The sequence below is a fragment of the Scylla paramamosain genome, chromosome 4, assembly GCF_035594125.1.
Source record: "Scylla paramamosain isolate STU-SP2022 chromosome 4, ASM3559412v1, whole genome shotgun sequence".
In the NCBI taxonomy this organism is placed as follows: domain Eukaryota; kingdom Metazoa; phylum Arthropoda; class Malacostraca; order Decapoda; family Portunidae; genus Scylla; species Scylla paramamosain.
The window spans coordinates 23679328-23699526 of record NC_087154.1 but is presented as its reverse complement, the minus strand read 5'-3'; the positions used below and the strand labels follow the sequence as shown (position 1 = coordinate 23699526).

Genomic DNA, 20199 nt, shown 5'->3' with positions numbered 1-20199 from the left:
GTCAGTCTTCCTCGCCCCTGCCGCCGCTCACCCTCCCAGCGAAGCCCCGCCCTTAAGAAGCGTCCCAGAGGATCCTATGGGACACCTGAGTTACGCAACGCTCGCATCAACAGACCCGTGACGCTCCTCCCCGCCTCGCCCCCTGACAACTGGGATCTGCACCCTTCTCCCCAAGTCTACCTTCCCCTACACACAGTATATTAAACCAAAAACATCTCACCGGGAGGATGTAGGGGCAAGGAAAAAGTTATTGTTTTTTTCGAGTTAAGTAAGGGCGCGAGGGACTTGTTTTATAACAGAGCAATAAAGGACCCGCGGTGTTTCCACTGCTCTGGCGCCGCTACAGCTCACCCCCTGCCGTAGATCCTTGGCCTCGTGTTTGTGTACAGCGAGCACGACACGATGCCCCCCCCCACACTGGTCCTTCCCAACCCCCCGGCCAAACCAGTCAGCTCGCCGGAAACAAGTAACTGGTTGGTCCCTGGAAAAAAAAAAAACTGAGCGAGAGAGAGAGAGAGAGAGAGAGAGAGAGAGAGAGAGAGAGAGAGAGAGAGAGAGAGAGAGAGAGAGAGAGAGAGAGAGAGAGAGAGAGAGAGAGAGAGAGAGAGAGAGAGAGAGAGAGAGAGAGAGAGAGAGAGAGAGAGAGAGAGAGAGAGAGAGAGAGAGAGAGAGAGACGTGGTGGGGTTGCTGTCAGGGGTTCACGGTTCCTGCCATCCCTGCGTTGTAAGTGTGATGCACCACCACCTCGTGGATCCCTGGGCCCCTCGTGTCCCGTTGCCAGCGGCCCCGGAAGGCGGGAGCCCCGGCTGGCTGGAGTGGTGGAACCTCGACTCCGAGCGGCAGCCGGGAGCAGGAGACCCGTGGGGCAGCCTGGGGCGAATTCACTTTCCGGTGAGGCCAGAGGCGACTTCATCGTTAATCGCCTGCAGCTCACGGTCGCTCCGCCGCTAATAACGGACTGAGAGAACCGCCTCTCTACGGCCAGCGTTGCTGGGCTCAACCCTGACAAGGCGGCTCAGAGGGCTAGGCCTCCACACCAGGATTCCATGATCTAGAGTGTCTTCCGCTTGGAGCTTATTTATAAGTTGAGGCACCCACTGCTTGTTTCTTATTAATACAGAAACTAAGTATACTCACGATGACAATTTTGCTGAATCTAAATAGTTGCAAGATAATGTTGCAAATGATGAAGCGGTGATGGAATGAAGGGAATGAGGAACGACGCGGGAGTGAAGGAGTAGAGTTGTGGAGGACGGAAGGTCAGCCTGAGAGTGTGACGGCAAAGAGGATGCGCGGGACGAGGTGACGGAGACATTGACAATGCCAGAACAACAAAGAACATGACAAGGTAATGGACAGGCTGCACAGGATGACATGAAGAAGTGGCAGACAGGCTGACAGGAATAAGTTTACGCAAAGGCTGACAGAACAAGCTGACCAAAGCTGACAGAACAAGGTAAAGGAGAGGCTGACAGAAACAAGATGACAGAGATGCAGCACATGACAAGGAGACAGGACTGACATAGAGAGTGACAGGAAGGATGACCTTCTGGACGATTAACGTTGTATAGAGAGAGAGAAAAAAAAAAAAACTATTGGTGCAGGAGAAGAGTGTGTGGTGCAGGAAATATGAAAACCTTGCATTGAAGGGCGACTGTGGCGGAGGAGAGGAGAGATGAGATGGAAGAGGGGAGTGTGGTGAGGGGAGGGACAATGTGATGGAAAGGGGGAATGTAATGGGGAGAGGGGAGACTATGGGAAGTGGAGAGTGTAATGGGGGAAGAGGAGGAGTGCCTGGTAGGGCTGGAGGGGAGTGTAGCAGGGAGGAGAGGGGCCACCGGATGCAGGTTAGTGAGGCCAGAGTGTGTGCCTCCCTCCCTACTCCCTGCCTCTCTCTCTCTCTCTCTCTCTCTCTCTCTCTCTCTCTCTCTCTCTCTCTCTCTCTCTCTCTCTCTTCTCTCTCTCTCTCTCTCCTCTCTCTCCCTCTTGCTCCACCAGCCCTCTCTACACTTTCTCCCTGCACAGTGAATTAACAAAACCATATGAGTGACGAAGAAGAATTACCGTTCAGCCCGACAAGGTGAAGACGTCACAACTCTTCACTACCTCTGTATTTGTTTTCTAACGGAGCCAACAACAAACTCTGCCATGGCCTCAATACTGATACCCTCCTCTCTCTTTCTCTCTCTCTCTTCTCTCTCTCCTCTTCCTCTCTCTCTCTCTCTCTCTCTCTCCTCTCTCTCTCTCTCTCCTCTCTCTCTCTCTCTCTCTCTCTCTCTCGCTCTCTCTCTCTCTCCTCTCTCTCTCTCTTCCATAGAAAAAAGGGGAGGCGATTAACTGTTCACAATGCCTAGTGATCCTTTGAGAGCTCACGTCATGTACACCTCGCATTTAGCGTCTGACGCCACAGTTACTCAAACATTACCGACAGTGCGGGGAGAGAGGCAAAGAGGGAGTGTTGACGGCACCGAGCATGGCCCGGGAGTAATGATGCATGCGACCCTTACCCCCCGTCAGGTGCCGCCTCTGATAGTGTTGACCAGACGTGACCTCATGAGAGGACGACCCAGGGCGCCGCCTCCAGCCTCACACCTCGCTCTACCTTCCATTGTGGTATGTTGACCAGAGCGCCACCCTCACCCCCACCAGGCGCGTGACTGCGGGCGTGTTCCTTCTCTCGCCGTGGACCAGACGGCCGTGTGAAGGGAAACAGATCACCTGTATCACGACCACTCGCTGGAATTTCATCAAGGCGAGCATCCCGCTGTGGTGCGCCACACAGGCGGCGTGGTGTGTTAACGTCGCGCGCCAACCCTTCCTTCAATACATGAAATGCTCCGCTGGTTGACAGAAATGCTTGTGCTTTGTAAGGGCTTATGATATACATCACACTTCAGAAAACCGACCGTACTGCAGTGTGGTGATGTGCCAAGGGGCAGGGCAGGCGCGACGGCCTCCAGGTGACCGCCGCCGCCGCCTCAGAAAGTATTTGTGGGGACGTGTCTCTCCCGTGGCCCGCTGCCGCCGCCGCCGGCCGCATTACCTTTTTTCGCTTCTGATTATTTCGATCACGCCTTGGCTCTGCGTGGGTCAACAGTGGGAATAATTACACCATTCACTGATCGAGGCAGGATCCGCGCTGTGTGTGATGATGGAGTTTAAATGCCTGTTTACATAAAGAGACCACCGCCGCCGCCGCCGCCGCCGCCCCGCCGCCAGTGCTTCTCACGCCGTGTCTCGAGTCTTTTAGGGCTGTCTGCATCTCGCATGATGAGGTTTACACGCCTTGCCATTTTTATTTCACGGTTTTCTTTCTGGTCACGGTAACCACGAAGAGAGGTGGTGAATGTTGCCCGTCAGCAGAGGAGCCTAATGACTGCTTCCCCTCGAGCTGCTGCCGGCCCGAGGGGAGGGCAAGGGAGTGGGCAGGCACGGAGGGAGTGGAGGCTGGAAGTGAGGGAGTGAATGATGGAGGGATGGGGGTCAGTGGTTGCTTAACGTGACTCCTCACTGTCGAAACTCCCCGTCCGTCTAGGTCACGAGTCTTGGGTCAATAAAAGGCGATAAAGCGTTTGTAAGGTTGTCCCCGATCCATAGTGTGTGTGTGTGTGTGTGTGTGTGTGTGTGTGTGTGTGTGTGTGTGTGTGTGTTGTTAATAAAAAGTACACGTTACTCCTATGTAATGAGAGAGAGAGAGAGAGAGAGTAGAGAGAGAGAGAGAGAGAGAGAGAGAGAGACGAGAGAGAGAGAGAGAGAGAGAGAAGGAGAGAGAGAGAGAGAGAGAGAGAGTGAGGAGGAGGGGAAAGGGAGCAGACGAAGACAGACAGGCACAGACAGACAGATAGACAGACAGACAGACAGACAGACAGACAGACAGACAAAACAAACATCCAAAAATACACATAAACAAAGACAAGCTGGCAGGCAGACAGGTAAGGGCAGACCACACGCAGACAAACAGACAGTCATGGAGACAAAAAGATGAAAGTGAAGGACAGACAAACAAAAGCAAAACAGAGACAGACTACCGGATAGATCGATTGAGAGAGAGAGAGAGAGAGAGAGAGAGAGAGAGAGAGAGAGAGAGAGAGAGAGAGGGAGATGAGAGAGAGAGAGAGAGGACGAGAGAGGAGAGAGAGGAAGAGAGATGAGAGAGAGAGAGAGAGAGAGAGAGAGAGAGAGAGTGTGTACAAACTAATAACTGGAAGATATAAGGATGATGAAAAGTGTGTATAGGGTGTATGAAGCGCCTGTGGGTACGAGACACACACACACACACACACACACACACACATGGAGGGGGTCTCGGTGTGCCAGGGAAAGAGTTGGGTCACTGTGGGTCAGAGGGCATGGGAGGCTGAAGGTGGGGGGAAGGAAGCAGGAGGGGAGCGAGGGAGAGAGGGAGGGCAGCAAGAGTAGGGGTAGGGGAGCAGGGAAGAGGTGAAGCAAATGGTTGTGGGAGCAGGGGAGAGCGAAGAGGGAGGTGAAGCGCCAGTGAGAAAGGACTGTTTTATACCCCGAAGGCGCGATCCATCAGCCACCCAGCCGCCGCCTCCCACCACACCACCGGAAGTCCAGGGACAGGTATAGGACTTCCACACCTGCCTCCTGACGAAGTGCTCCGGTTCCTCCCACACTCTCGCCGCGCTGCTCACACTCCAGTCCTACCGTTAGCAGGGCGCGGACGCCTCCCCACACGCCGGAGCTCCCACGTTGAGGGAGCTCTTCGCGGGTCACAGGAACTTTGCCTCCTTGCGTACGAGTGGCCGCGGGGTACAGGGGGGTAGTGGGGGTGGTGGGTGGCTTGGTGGCAGCGATCCCCACTTCAACTATTCCCCTTGCTCTCCCCACCACTCCCCATCCCTGCATGCAGAGGCTCCCCACACCAACACTCTTCGTGTCGCCCTCATCACTCTTCACATGAGAATGGCTTTCTGTAATTACTTTCTTCATTGATTTACTGGAGACGTATTGGCTGTTAGGTGCCATTTTTTTTTTCTTTTACGATGCGTTGTGTGGCAAGAGTGGTGTTGGTGCGGTGGTGGCGCTGTGATGATGATGTAACAGTACTGTTGTGGTGGCGGTAGCGGTGGTGGCAGCGCTGGCAACAAGAAACGCCGTCGGGCACAGTTGGCCTCACCTCAGTTTTTTGGTTCCTTCCTCTTGGCATCCATCACATCGCCAACCATGTACTTTCTTTTGTTTGCAGTTCAGGCTGAGGCTTCAAGCATGACCCTTCACGCTCCTCCCAGCTTGACGCGAGAAACTATCAATATTTTTTTTTTTTTTAACACTCCGACAGGAAGCAGAGTTCCTCCCGCAGTCCGAGTGAGAGAGAGACTCTTCACTTAGCCAAGCCATTGTCAGGGGGCGCGGGGGTCGGGAAGGCGGCAAATGAGGTCTGTTCTGTCCCTTGGCTTTATAGGGATTTTTTTACGTCACTTCCTCTCACCTCATTCCATCATGTAGCGGCCAACACAGAAGCTTTGTAGTGCGGGAATGTGAGAGAGCTCCGTTCTGGCTAGTCAACCCCCCGCTGACGCCCCCAACAGCGCTACGCACGGCCGACCTGCTGCCCCACTTCCCAGCACAGACACGGAGGCAACAGGTTCCTCCATAAACTAAATGTCAATAGTGACGAGGCGACACACATTAGGATCAGTTCGTCCCGAGAGTCATATAAGCGATTTATTAACTGGGAGCCATTCACGGTTGTCAGCCCTCATGGAGGTTCAAATTGAGCGAGGAGAATGGGGGGAGGAAGGGGGCTCAGGTTCGACCGAGCAGATGATGCGCAGTTGTGGCCAAGGGAGCCGAGGGTCAGCGCGGCCTGTCAAGGGAACCACAAGGCTCTGGCTCTGCTATGGCCGGCTGGTGAAGGAAGGCTGTGGCCACGAGGGTCGAGAGGCGCAGCTGTGGTCGAATAGAGGCCATGCAGCTGTATGAAAGACAAGATGAGATGCTGAAGGGGATAAAAAAAAAAAAATTAATGCTTTCTAGACTAAAAGTACGATGCAGCTGTATCTGAAGCATGAAATAAGACTGGTGGTGTCACTTCAAGTGAGAGTGTACGTACAGCTGCAGGCAGATTAAGTGTTTGTTCATTTGTAACAGGAGATGCCAATATGAGCTTCGCGGAAATCTCTTGAACGCTGCGGGGGGCGGTGCAGTATTTCCTACAATAACAAAATAAACACTCAAATAAAATTTGAGTGTCTAATAAATATACAAGGCCACACTCGCTTCCGCTGCCACCAAAGAACGGCTTTGTGAAATCGACGTGAAAACTAACCTGACGTGGGCAGAGCAACACGTAGCGCCGCCAGCCCGGACACCTCGCCCAGCCAGAGAAAGTACGGCCCATGATGGCACCAAGAGTCGTCCGCCAAAAACTCGAGACCTAACCAGACGCCAAGGACTTTCAACCTTTCTTATAGGTAATGAAAAGCAGGCACAGCGAAAGTCCTTGCCAGGGCTGCTCCGTCAGTCCCTATTTTGTCCGAGTTTCCGTCTTAAGTCAACACCGTAACCCAACCCGAACCCTCGTCCAACATTAAAGAGGAATTAACCAGCCAGCGTCGGGGGTTCTGCTTCAACACGAGTGACCTGAACTGATCCCCTTCCCTCAACCCACAACGCCTCCCCCTTTACCCACCCACTTCGCCACCGGAAGCGTGGCCGTGAAGCCCTCGAGACGCCGCATCCACAGGCTGCACAACAAACAAACACACCCGATCTACTTACATTAAAACAGCATAAGGAACGAGGAAGGAAAAATTAGCCCTCAGGAGCCCATCGGAACCCGAGGGAAGAAAAGCCGCCGGAGAGACCGAAGAATGGAGGCACACAATGGCCAAATCATCCCGGGAGGAGCATCGACTGAGCACACATAAAGGCGGCGACACAAAGAAAAGTTAAAATGTTTCTAACTCGGCTGGAAGTTTACTCGCGAAAAAGGGAGACTTAAAACTCGACCACACAATTCAGGTCCACTATGTCGAGTCCCAAAGGAGAAGTGTAGAGGGAAGCGAGGAGGAAGAGAGGAAAGAGGAGGGAGGGAAGATCAAGAAAAGGAAGGAAACATAGCAAGGAGTGGAGTGCGGGCAAGAGGCAGGGAGAGGGTTCTGTGGGAACGGTAGGATACGGGAACTGACAAATGGAGGGAGAAAACACATATATATCCTTAAACTCCAGAGCCTACCAGAGGATATCTGAGCTCGCGGACATAATGACGAGGCGGCGTGATTTATGGGTTCAGTCCCCGAGGCGAGGCCCGAGCAGTGGCGGGCGGAGGGCGGGGGCGACGCCACGATACGAGACACTTCGGCTGAACGTCAAAACCTACATGCAATAATGCAGTCAGGCTCCTATCCTCCTTACGGGAAAAAACAACATTTTCTTGGCGATAAGACAGTCTTGGTGCCTTTCCTACAGGCCCTCTGCCGTTTCGCTCGGTGCGACAGGGCGGTGTTGTCGGGGCCGCACGCTTGGCCCCTCCCTCGCCGCCAGACCCCGGGATGACACCCATTACAAACCGCTGGTGCCAGATATACGGTAAATCACACACTCCCCGTCCTCCGTCGGGATCCTGAGGGTCGTCTGTACATCACAATCTAGCATAGGGGTTCCCAGGACGTTCGTAAGCCCCGCAGAATGACGGAGGGCAACACCCCCAGATGCCATGATCGCTTCCTCATCACCAGGAGGCGGCATCGTCACATTAAGATTGAGAAATACTACAAGATAACCAGATAACACGGGAACGAGTACCAGTGTAAGGAAGGCCCCGGCAGATGAGGGGAGGAAGAGAGGAAGAGAGGAGAGAGCAGGAGGGGTGAGGGAGGCTGAAACATGACCTCCCGGGCCCCGCCACCGGAAGGACTCTCTGCCACAGAAATAAAGGATGGCAGACTAACATCACTTAATGTGCTGAGCTCATCCCCACCTGAGGTCGTTTTCCCACACATACAGCTCTGTCCATAATAAATGATGATAAAATGTTGATGTCACGCCATGTGTGCCGAGGCAGCCTCCGTCCACAGCCTTGAGGGGCCGGCAGGGCCGAGTCAAGCAGTAGCACAAGACAAGCCCTCTGGAGGAGGGAGAAAATAAAGGATATTGAATACAACTTGGCAGAGAAAAATTGAGTTAGGAGCACATCCTCGGTGCGAGAAAAAGTGTGGGCTGTAGCTCCTCCCCCTGGGAACGCCGGGCGGGAGGGCCGGTGGGCGGAGCCTGGCGCAGCGGGCTGGCGCTGGCCGGGAGGGGACTGCTCGCCGGAAGTACTATTTTTTCGCTGTTTTCTCTACTTTACCCACGTCCTGTGCTGCCCATCGCCTGCTGCCTTCAGCAGAGCCGCACCTTCACCCCAAGCTGGTGATACTCCCCAAGGGGCGGGAGCTAAGACGACTTGCGGGTAAGGGAGGGAGCAGAACTGGCGACAAGGGAGGCAGAGGGAGGAGGTGGAGGAGAGGGGAGGAGCGGCCGGAAGTGGGGGGAGGGGGCAGAGGTTACAGGTAGCGTCCCGAGGGAGGAGGAGGGGAGGGACGGGCACCTATACCGAGGTGTAGCTCGATGAAGCCGCTACTGCGCACTACAACACTGGCAAGCAAGATGATGATGACAACTATAGGAACGTCCTACACCTTTTGTGGCCGAGGCCCGGGAGGAAACGTCACTTCCCTCAACAAAGTTAGGAACTAGCGGATGCAGCAGGAGGCTAAATCAGGCTCAAGGCGCTAACACAAACATCGAGTTCGCAACGAGGAACACACACACACACACACACACACACACACACACTGCAGTGTTCCCGCTGGGCCATTACGAAAAGCACATGATGGTTTTCATAGTTAACAATGATGGCCACGTGCTGAGGACCTGAATGTCCCAGCCACTGGTGGTGAGGTGCAGGGAAGGCCAGGGCATGTTGAAAGGCCTGGCACACCACACTTTGTAACTCCACACTATCAGTATCATTATCACAACAACAACAACAGCAACACTCCTTACCTGACTTAGTCGGCTTTGTAAGCGTTTTGAGTGACTTTATTCCCATTTTATTTGGCGGGGGTAGGAAATCCACGTACATAATAGCAATAAATAAATATTAATCTACGGTAAATGGTTGGTCTTGACTAGATGGGTGTAACACAGCACCTCCCGCCGTAGCACCTGCGTTGCGTTGAAGTCGCTCAGTTTCTGTTCACGGCGTCGCTATTTCTATACTACAGCAAGTTTGCGTGACACGGTTCACTCTCCTTCCTTGAGCACGCTACTATCGGCTCCACTGGGCGTGTTTACCGTCGCACCAGCAGTAGTCACCAAGAGGGCCAATATACACGTCAATGGGATCGATTTCTTCACTGGGCACCATACTAGGTCCTTGGAAAAGCATGACCCATGATAATGTGTCCCGGGTGTGTACGTCCACTACCGACCGTATCCCAGGATAGACTAACCGCGGGACACCGTCGAGCCTCCACAGCTGACCCCACCAACTGTTACCAACGTCTCGCTTCACAGAGAGTCTTCGCCAACTCGCAAAACATGGCCTTTGCGCACTGACTTCTACAAAGTTACATTATTATCATTCACAGAAATCCATAAGGAACACATGAAGGCAAAAGGCAATCCCAAAAATGTTAACGAAGTGCCTCAAAAAAGCAGACTGAAAATGAAAGAACCGCCTCGAGGTTGGCACACACGTTGACCTGCCGGGGGAGTTGAAGTCGCCGTGGACGTCTGGCAACTCGGCCCCAGAACTCAATTGTATGATCTCGTTACCGCTCGATCTCCGCCCCGCCGACTTTCCTGCGTTATAAGCAGCAACCTGCAGGACGTAAGGCTCCGCAGGGCGACGCTGGAGCGCGATAACAACGTCCTGGGCCTTCGAGACGGGAGTGGAAGGCGCCGAAGGGACGCTGGAAACTCCTGTGTCGGGGGCGGACGGGGGTGGCATAGGGCACGGCGCCACCCACAACTGTTGCAGAGAGTGGGAAGACGGTGCCCCCTCCCCCAACACCTCCATGCCCTCGTCCCTTCCCCCCCAACCGCCCCCCCTCCCCGCTCCCCCACCTTCCCTCACTTCAGCTCCCAGCCCCCCGCTCTCCCTCACGCCCACAACACGCACGCATGCAGGAACGAACCTTTGACAGCAACACATCTGCACCAGGTATTTTCAAGCACTCGTCCCCCAGAAGTGATTATTTTTCACATAATAATGACATGAACACGAATCTCATTACCAGTCCGTTGCTTTCAAGGCGAAGAGATTGTAAACTAAGCACTCTGTTATTACCATTCTTCGAGATTTACGGGCCATTGTGGAAATACTAATACTTGGACTAATACTAATAATGAACTAGTGACGTAAAAGGCCAGTAATAACAAGGTAACAATACAAGGCAAACACGATCACAGGAGACACTGCTTTTAGGATGCGATGCGGACTTCCCAAGGTCTCGTGAAATTAATTGACTCCTTTTTCCTCAGTGCCTCCTTCCCTCCCCTCACCTTCCTTTCCCTCTCAGACTCACCGTTTTTACTGCAACTCAAACCGAAAACCACAATATACCGTGTCAACTCCCATCCGTAAATTCATTCATTCATTCAGTCTCTCTCTCTCTCTCATCTCTCTCTCTCTCTCTCTCTCTCCTCTCTCTCTCTACTCTCTCTCTCTCTCTCTCTCCTCTCCTCTCTCTCTCTCTTTTATAAGGTATCATATGGGCCCACTGTTGCGGCGCCATTAAATTGATTAACCCCTCAACAACTTTGTCTGTCTGTCTATCCTTCCGTTCTTGTGTTTGTCTGTCTGTCTGTCTGTCTCCGTAAGAAAAGACAAAGCAAGCCGGACTTCCACTCCCACTCTTCACTCCTCTCGCCTCCACACGCTACACGCTAATTATTCACCTTACAAACAAAAGCGTGACACTGTGGTTATGGTCCATGTCCAGAAGGGAACCGCAACACCCTTTACCCTGGAACCTGGATTCTGGACCCTGAACCCTGGACTGTGAACCCTGGAACCGTCTCCCTCCTCCTCCTCCTCCTCCACCTCCACCTCCTTCCCCTCCTCCTCCTCCTCCTCCTCCTCCTCCTCCTTCTGGTTTCTTCTTCCGGTGATTCAAGCAGGTGTGCACGATCTCTCTCTCTCTCTCTCTCTCTCTCTCTCTCTCTCTCTCTCTCTCTCTCTCTCTCTCTCTCTCTCTCTCTCTCTCTTTCTGAGCCACTTTCGCGTATTTCTGAAGCTTTCCTCATTACGCAAGAGTGAAAGTAGAGGAAGGACATGCGAAAAAAAGATGAAGGAAGGAGGGAAGTGGAAATGAGTGCTGAGAGAGAGAGAGAGAGAGAGAGAGAGAGAGGAGAGAAGAGAGGAGAGATGAGGGAGAGAGAGAGAGAGAGAGGAGAGAGAGAGAGAGAGAGGAAGGCGGAAGGAGGGGAGCTCGGTGGCCCTGTCAGGAGTGTGATTTTAACCCGGTTGTTGATTTAATAACCTCTCGTATAGACTTTTGCTTACACCGGCCAGCTGCGCCCTGCCACCCACCCATCCCAGCTTCCTGACGCCCCTCCGCTGCTGCCCGCCTGCCAGCCTCTGTATCACACCTCGCCCTCGGCTCTCCCCACCGCTACACCCGATATCTCTCCCTCGTTCTTGCCTTACTCATCGCCAGCACCGTCATCACTACCACGGTAGCCTCCCCTTGGTGTTACGTATGAGTCAACACCATATTCTGAAACACTTCTGCCCGCACTTCCACGACATTCAAAAAGCTCTACATGAAGTTACTCGGGTATTTAAGGGTGTTTTTACGGTTCCAGTCACAGATTAACAAGATTTCTACATTATTAGTGGGGAGAAACGCTATGGAGAACCCGGTTAACTATCTCCGGTGGCCTTTGAAAATAGTGGTGGTGTGACAGTAAACCGTTTCTGAATACAACCCATACCACCACGATCACCGGTAGAAATAAAATTCACTTTCACTAAAAAAAACTTCACTATTACAATCACCAACAATGCTAATAATGACCAATAAAAAGGGATACAATTAAGCTGTACCAGACGAGCCCTCGGTAAGACGTGGATGAAGGAAGGTGTGGGTGAAGATGAGGAGTGAGCAGGAGGAGGAGGAGGAGGAGGAGGAGGAGGAGGAGGAGGAGAGACGCAACATGTGGAAGCCGCGGGACTGACTGGTGCAGATGGCTTATGGTGGGGCGGAGGGAAGAGAGGATACGATGGATGAGGTGGATAGCAAAGCGGAATGGCTGGATGTTACATTAGAGCTGTGAATGAATGAATGAATGAATGAATGAATGAATGAATGAAGAGTTGGGTAGAAATAAGTTGTTAGTTAATTAATGTGAAGGAATAAGTAGATAGATGGATATTCTCCTCTCTCTCTCTCTCTCTCTCTCTCTCTCTCTCTCTCTCTCTCTCTCTCTCTCTCTCTCTCTCTCTCTCTCTCTCTCTCTCTCTCTCTCTCTCTCTCTCTCTCTCTGTTTACAAGACGAACACGGATAAAAAACTAACCACTAATAAAAGCAAGACGTTGGAGGAGGAACTCTGACAAGAACAAGGAAAAAAGCAGTAAACAACAAAAAAGCAGGATTGAAGAAGAAGAGTGGGCAAAAAAAAAATAAAAGAAAAAAAGAAAAAAAAAAGTAAGTAGCAGACGTTGAACTTCCGAGACCTCTCCAGTCTGATGGACATTCTCTCTCTCTCTCTCTCTCCCTTCTCTCTCTCTCTCTCTCTCTCTCTCTCTCTCTCTCTCCTCTCTCTCTCTCTCTCTCTCTCTCTCTCACATCACTACCATAACAACAACATCATAACCACCAAGAAGTGACTCTTTATGCCACGTCATGTTATAATCTACTGGGCGCCCTCATCGCCTCTCCATGAGCTGCGTGTTCTGTGTGAGCCCTCTTTGTCCCTCTCTTTTTCCTCCTCGTATTCACTCTCCTCTCCTTCTCCTTCTTCACGTGTCCACTTCCCCCCGAATGTTACTTAATATCAAGATTACGTTATTGCTGATCTACGTGCGCGCTCTTCATCTCCAGCGTGCTCCTATTAATCATTCTGCTGCTTTCGATCTTTTTTGTTTTACTTTTCCTTCTCTCTCTCTCTCTCTCTCTCTCTCTCTCTCTCCTCTCTCTCTCTCTCTCTCTCTCTCTCTCTCTCTCTCTCTCTCTCTCGTCTCTCGCACTTTCCCTGACTCGCAGCCTCTCGTCGTCATAACTCACTACTTCTCCCTCACTGCTCACAACATCCTCCCTTTCACCGATACTCACAACCCTTTCTCTCTCTCTCTCTCTCTCTCCTCTTCTCTCTCTCTCTCTCTCTCTCTCTCTCCTCTCTCTCTCTCTCTCTCTCCCTTCCCTCCGTCCTCCTCCTTCCCCGTGCCTCCCCATCTCCTTCCTCCGCCACCCCTCCCTCCCCCCCTTCTTCCTCCTCCGTGATGCGTGGACCACCGAGAGCCCGCCACTCTTGGTTTTGTGAATGGGTCGGGTTTTGGCGGGTCTGCCAGGCGGGGGAGGCGGGGAGGAAGGGAAGGCGGGAGGGACGGAGAAAGAGAGAGGGAGGGAAGGAGGGAGAGTGGGAGGGATAGTGGGGAGAGGAAGGAAAGGAAGGAGGAGCGCTAGGGGACGTGGTGCTTCTGCTGGACACACGATGCGGAACCGGAGTTGTAAGGGCTCGGAGGTTCCCTCACGCGGCCACTACTCCAACGCAAACACAGCCGTCACTGCTGCCATTCATCACACTCACCCAGAACAAAGGTCATGTGCAGCTGAGTGAGAAAAGAGGATTGATTAAGTGCCTTGGAAGGACGTTTGTGGACGTGTTGATTAGTCCTCGTTGGCGGCAGCACGTCACCGCCCCTGGCTGGTCAACAGAAGGCTGCGTGTACTGTGCGTCATGTCCACTTGTAAACAAGCTGAGAGCCTAATTTAAGCCCGGGAGCAAGTGTTGGTACTCGAGCTGCAGTGAGGATTTTGTGAATGAATAGCCTCGCTACCGGGCCCCGCCGGCGACCCTCCGCTGACTTTCGTTCAGCGAGCGGTGCCTGAGGAGCAGCTCGTCTCTACCTCCGCCCACATCCCCGTCAGTTCTCTCCACCATACCTCCTCCCTCCGGCACCTCCGGCCTCTGTGCGTAGCCATAATTACCTTCGCCTGAAGGAGTCGGGTATTCACTTCCCACGGAGCGTCGCTGATGTTATGAACGACAATGAAAACCGCAAGTAACAGTTGAAAACTTAATACTAGTCATTGAGCCGCCGGGCTGGGATGAAAAACAGATCAGTACAAGGAAGTCTGACACGTAACACTCCCGGCACTTAAGGCCAGTTTGCCCCTGCACGGCGAGGGGCATCATCTGGGCAATGCGAGCATCCCGGGGTGATGAAGAAACTGATCCTTGCGTCAGAATGACCCAAGGCTCGTTTCCCGCCGCCGCTGTCCTAGCCAACTTGTTCCCTAATGTAAGACAAGTGACCCCGGCAGGATGGAGGGCGGCTGGTTCCATCGGAAATTTATGAACTAATATTTTTAAACAAAGCCAGAGAGCTTGACGCTCGGACTGTCGGCCAACAGAGAAGGACGCGACTACTGCACCGGGACCTTCACTCGCTTGCGGAAGTGTAACGAAAAACTGAACTACTAAGTAACTGCGGCGTGTAAAACTACAAAGAGGAAAAAAAATAAGATTCAGTTACATGTGAGGCTGTGAGGTTGGGCACAGTGAGGCCTGGGGCGGCTGGGCGGAGGGGCGAGGGTCGCCTGACCGGGTAGCAGCGTAAAGCTCCTCGGGCATCTCGTAGTAAGCGCAGGATTTTGTGAATGGGCTGAGGAGTGGGTAGGGGAGGAGGGGAGGTACTGCTGTGGTGGAGTACTGTGGGACACGGGAGGGGGAGAGGGAAGGGGTAAGGGTAGTGAGGAGTGTGGAGCAAGGATTCACGCCCCACCTACTATATTTCGTCCTTGAGTAAGAGGCACTGATGGCCCTCTCAGCGATGCACCCTCGCCACCAAGGGTAGCTATGCATGCGCACTCATTGCACTCACACCACCACCAATATCCTGCCAAGGACGCCTTTACATAAAAAGCAGCTACATTATCCATGTTTATCAGAGAACATCATTATTACACACAAGGTTCTCAACGTGAGCCCTTACTGTACCGTAAGCTAATGAAGTAAAAGCACACTTTCGGGGGGAATAAATAAACACAAGATCTGAACTCCCCATCAAGATTGACTCAAACAGGAAATCGAGAAGGGAGGGATGCCCGAGACCACGGGTTCAGAACCTCACTGAACCAACCACAACGCTAACCTAACCTAACGCTAACACACCCTGGCGCTAACACACTAGCGCTAACACACCCTGACGCTAACGCACCCTAACTCTTCTTCAGACATTAAATAATAAAACATGAAGCACAGGTGGTGAAAGTTTCCCTTCCTGACGCACGCCCATACCTCACGCCCATCACAGCCCCCCAAACTCTCTCCTTCCCTCCCCCCACCTCTCTCTCCCTCGCTTCTACCACAAACAACAGGAAGAGCGCCCGTCGGCTGCCCACAACAAGAACGTGACTTACCCACACACGCGCCCAACACACACACACACACACACACACACACACACACACACACACACACACACACACACACACACACACACACACACACACACCAAGAAATAATCCCAGAAAAACAAACATCCGCTTAACAAACCACACACACACACACACACACACACACACACACACACACACACACACACACACACACTTTCAAACACATTCATCTAATAATTATTCTAGAAAACTAACATCCCTTCACACACACACACACACACACACACACACACACACACACACACACACACACACACATACAGGCACAGTCACGGTCCCTCCCTCGCAATCACTTCAACACAAACAACACTCACACACCCGCACCGCCTCTTCCCTTCACCCCTTTGGTCCAAGCACAACATCCTCCACGAAGCATCCAAGACACGAGTAATGACCCCGGCAGGTAAGTACCCACCTTTACACACCTGCCTTTCACCTCTGCCACCTTGCGAAAGAGGAAACCGATTTCATTGTAATTACATATAGTTTCCTGGCGGGGTGTGCGCGCCCACAAACCGCCTCATTAGGGCTGCTTATCCCAAGTCGGCCCCTTCACCTGCTCTCTACTCGGCCTGCCTCTCTCCGACACCCTCCGTTTCCCTCTAATCTTTCCCGCCTACCTGTGATCCGCTTAAGAATACATAAAGCCTTTTTGTTTGTGCAGCTCCTTCATGTATTTTCCCTCCGCTATGTGACTTGTTTCTCACGTGTCCTCTCTTACCTTTCCATCTCCCCGTGGTGTGTCGTGCTCGTGTCCTCAATCATGTTCTCGCCACTAATGCATTCTACGTCTCTGGTGTTCCCTCTTCCCTACTGCTTCCTCTCGTGACCCCTCGTCCCCATTAACGCCTTTCTAAACTCAATTCGTCGTCACTCCCCCATTACTACACCTTGAGCATAATCAGCTACGCAACTCTGGGCTTCACGACTCAACACAGCAGCCACAACAGTCCTGCCAAGCTGCATGTCTCTATCGGGGTCACTGCCTCAACTATGCTTCTGAGGTCAAAGGACTTTCTCTGTTCGCACTAAGGTCATTCCCTTGAGCCGCCAATGCTACACACACACACACACACACACACACACACACACACTCTAAGCGAGGAATCAATCGAAAACACTTACAACATCGAATCGCCCGCTGGCCTTTCACTCTTATCTCCTGCTTCCGCCATTAAGTCCATGAAGCACCCTATCACCGCTGAGGTTCGCCCGGGCAATCCCTTCACCCTCAGCCCTTCAGCTCCTCCTCCACGCTTTTCAGTCTCCTTCCGATCGATATTCCTCCTCCCCCCACCTCCCTCCTTCCTCCACATCGCCGCCATGGAGTTCTATTTTCGAGCTCCATCGCGTATTCCCTCCCCTCTCGGTGCGACGCATTTATACCAGTACCACCGCGTACCACATCCGTGCCCCGGGGCGCTACTCCGTACCTCTCTGTTCTACCCCCTCGCGCTAGTATACTCACACGCGCACGCACGCACTCACACGCACACACACACACACACACACACACACACACACACACACACACACACACACACACACACACACACACACACACACACACACACGGCAATAGACTAAGAACATTTCATCTTTCCCACGGCCGCTTGATTTCAGTCTCTACAACATATATGATGAATTTCACACATGCATGAGTGAATATATACATGAATGTGCCTGCGCGTTTTCTCTCTCTCTCTCTCTCTCTCTCTCTCTCTCTCTCTCTCTCTCTCTCTCTCTCTCTCTCTCTCTCTCTCTCTCTCTCTCTCTCTCATCATCCGGCAGCGACTCACCCACACACTTACCCTCCCACCGGAAGGGGGAGAAAGGAGGGTGAAGCGGCGAGAGAGAGAGAGAGAGAGAGAGAGAGAGAGAGAGAGAGAGAGAGAGAGAGAGAGAGAGAGAGAGAGAGAGAGAGAGAGGGGGGGGGCGGAGGGAGTGAGGAAAAGGCAGCAGGGTGGGTCTAGGGATGAAGAGGGAGAGAAGGAGAGAAGGTCAGAAGGAGGGAAGGAAGAAAACATGCCCGTCTTTCCACCAGCCTGGGAAACCTGATCTATTCTTTTTATACGAGCACAGATACCCCTGCCACCCTTCGTTCTCCCCTGCTACTACTACTACTATTACTACTGCTGCTGCTACTATTACTGCTACCACTACCTTCCTTCTCCTCTTCACCTTTCTTCTTTCCCTTTCTCCTCTCTATCTGCTGAAAATCATCATTAATTTGTATCATTTACTTTCCTTTCCCTCTCCTTCCTTCTTCCCTCCTCTTCTTCCTCTCCTTCCTTCTCCTCTTTCTACCGTCCACCACGAGGGCAGACTTGGGCAGGAGATGACGGAGGCATAGCGATACTTCTCAGAAATCTAACTTAACGATTGGGAGCCGCACTGTGTCTGCTTATCCAGGTGGAGAGGGGCAAGGCAAGGGAAGGCGGGCATGGGCGGGCCGGGGCATGGGTGTTTTGCCTCGTTAGCACGCCCTTAAGGTTGATTCACACTAGGTCTCGTGAGTGTGAAGGGGACGTGTTCCTTACCTTACAGAGGCACGTAAAGTCCTCTTAGGTGATTAACACTTCTTAGGGGAACAGGCGGGGAGAGGCAGGGAGAGGCAGGGAGAGGCTGAGGCGGAAGGAGAGGGAAGACAAAGGAGGGAGGAGCGATGCAATGGAGAGGAAAATGAACTAGTGATACCTGGTCATGCTGAAGTGTGGTGTTGGGAGAGCAAGCGAACGAAGAACGGGGGGTGTGGGGGGAAAAGGGTGATAGAAAAAGAGATTGATTTATCAGTAATAGAACACAGGATGGGATATAATAGACACGAACGAGGAAACACTGACTATTAATGCACCAAAAAAACATTATCAGACCGGATGAATAAATAAAACTCTAATTTCTGGGAACCAAACGATGGTAAATTATATGAAACAAAAATAATCGACCCAAAAAATACACTGACATTGAAACGTCATAAGCGAAGAAAAAGCATCACTGGAGGAAAAAAAGAGAGAAAAAAAAAAAACTGCCAAGCCACCATAGAGAGAGAGAGAGAGAGAGAGAGAGAGAGAGAGAGAGAGAGAGAGAGAGAGAGAGAGAGAGAGAGAATGGGGGAATTACGAACAAAGAAAAGTTTCCAGAATATTCGACTGAAGAAAAAAAAAGAAGAGAAACAAAACAACAACATTACTACTACGTACGTATGTCCACTATCCTGAAGGGAGGGAGGGAAAGGGAGGGAAAGGGAGGGAAGGAGGGAGGAAGGAGAGAGAAGGGAGGGAGGGAATGAGGGAGAGAGCGGTAGGGTCAGGGGCGAGGGAGGAAATGGTGAAACGTCAAAATAAGGAAATGTGACGAAGGAGGACATGGGTGACTGGAGGGAGGAAATATGTGGAGATGGTGTGTGTGTGTGTGTGTGTGTGTGTGTGTGTGTGTGTGTGTGTGTGAGAGAGAGAGAGAGAGAGAGAGAGAGAGAGAGAGAGAGAGAGAGAGAGAGAGAGAGAGAGAGAGAGAGAGAGAGAGAGAGAGAGAGAGAGAGAGAGAATGCAGATAAGATAGAAAGTAACACGCACCGTGGCACAAGCACACACACACACACACACACACTCGAACATAAAAAAAAAAAACACGAGCAAAATTTAAACACTTTAAGAAGCTGAAACGAAAAAAAAAAACTAAATAAAGTAAATAAAACAAGTAACGAATATTTCTTACTCGTATGTCCAAAAATAACAAGAAAAAATATACACACGAAATAAAATATATAAGAAAAAATAAAAACTATACCAGGGAGGTGTTAGGAAAAGCGAAACATACACACATACACACATACAAACACACACAAACAGAGTCACGTGAAGGAGCCCTAGCCACGGAAGACACAAATATAAAACGATCAAGATGGAGTTTGCTGGGTATCCGCCGTGAAGAAACTAAAAATAAAGCGACACATAAAAATAGATAATCACAAAGAACCTGTTAAAAATAAGAGGCGGCGCTCTATAGATAATTCTCTTGTAGCTGGAAAAAAAAAATATATAGAGAGAGAGATTGAAAAGAAGAGTCACTGCTGGAGAAGGCATATGTATACAATTTAAAGTTTTCTTCCTCCAGGTTTCTGGCCTCGAAGGAAACATTAAGATTCCACCCTTACTATTGTCTCACAGATGGCGCGGATTGACTACCACCACCATCACTACTACTACTACTACTACTAATACTAATACTGACTGGATGAATACTAAATGGATAAGTGGAGTCGGATGTTGATAAGTCTAATTTGCATGCATAATGAAAACTCGACAGCAGCTATGAAAAAATGTTACAATCACACTGACAGACTTGCTAAATTAATCAACTTATTTAGCCACTCGCTGACATGTCGACCTTATTGAGTTGTCCAGGAGTATCTCAGCACTGACTCCTCCACGCCCTACTGCATGATGAGCTGGTAATGGCTAAATAAAGGGAGTGATGGAGACTCTTTCCTTTGGGTCTCAGTAGTTCGTGAGGGAGACAGCTGAGGGCAGGGAAGTGGAAGCTGGGAGAGGTGAGGGATA

At 51.6% G+C, this 20199-nt stretch overlaps 1 protein-coding gene across 5 annotated transcripts in view; it reads right to left on the bottom strand.

The window, feature by feature from the left end:
• Positions 1-20199, bottom strand: part of LOC135099885 (ETS-like protein pointed) — a 117438-nt gene that overhangs the window by 58505 nt on the left and 38734 nt on the right. Inside the window, exon 1 of one of the 5 annotated variants that reach the window (XM_064002512.1) lies at positions 9014-9451. The exons of 1 other annotated variant lie outside the window; for it this stretch is intronic. In XM_064002512.1, coding sequence (XP_063858582.1) covers positions 9014-9092 — 79 coding nt within the window. In that variant the 5' untranslated portion in view covers positions 9093-9451. Of the gene's footprint in view, positions 1-9013; positions 9452-20199 lie in introns of those variants that run through there. 3 more of the 5 variants (XM_064002515.1, XM_064002513.1, XM_064002516.1) reach the window with 3 other exon arrangements.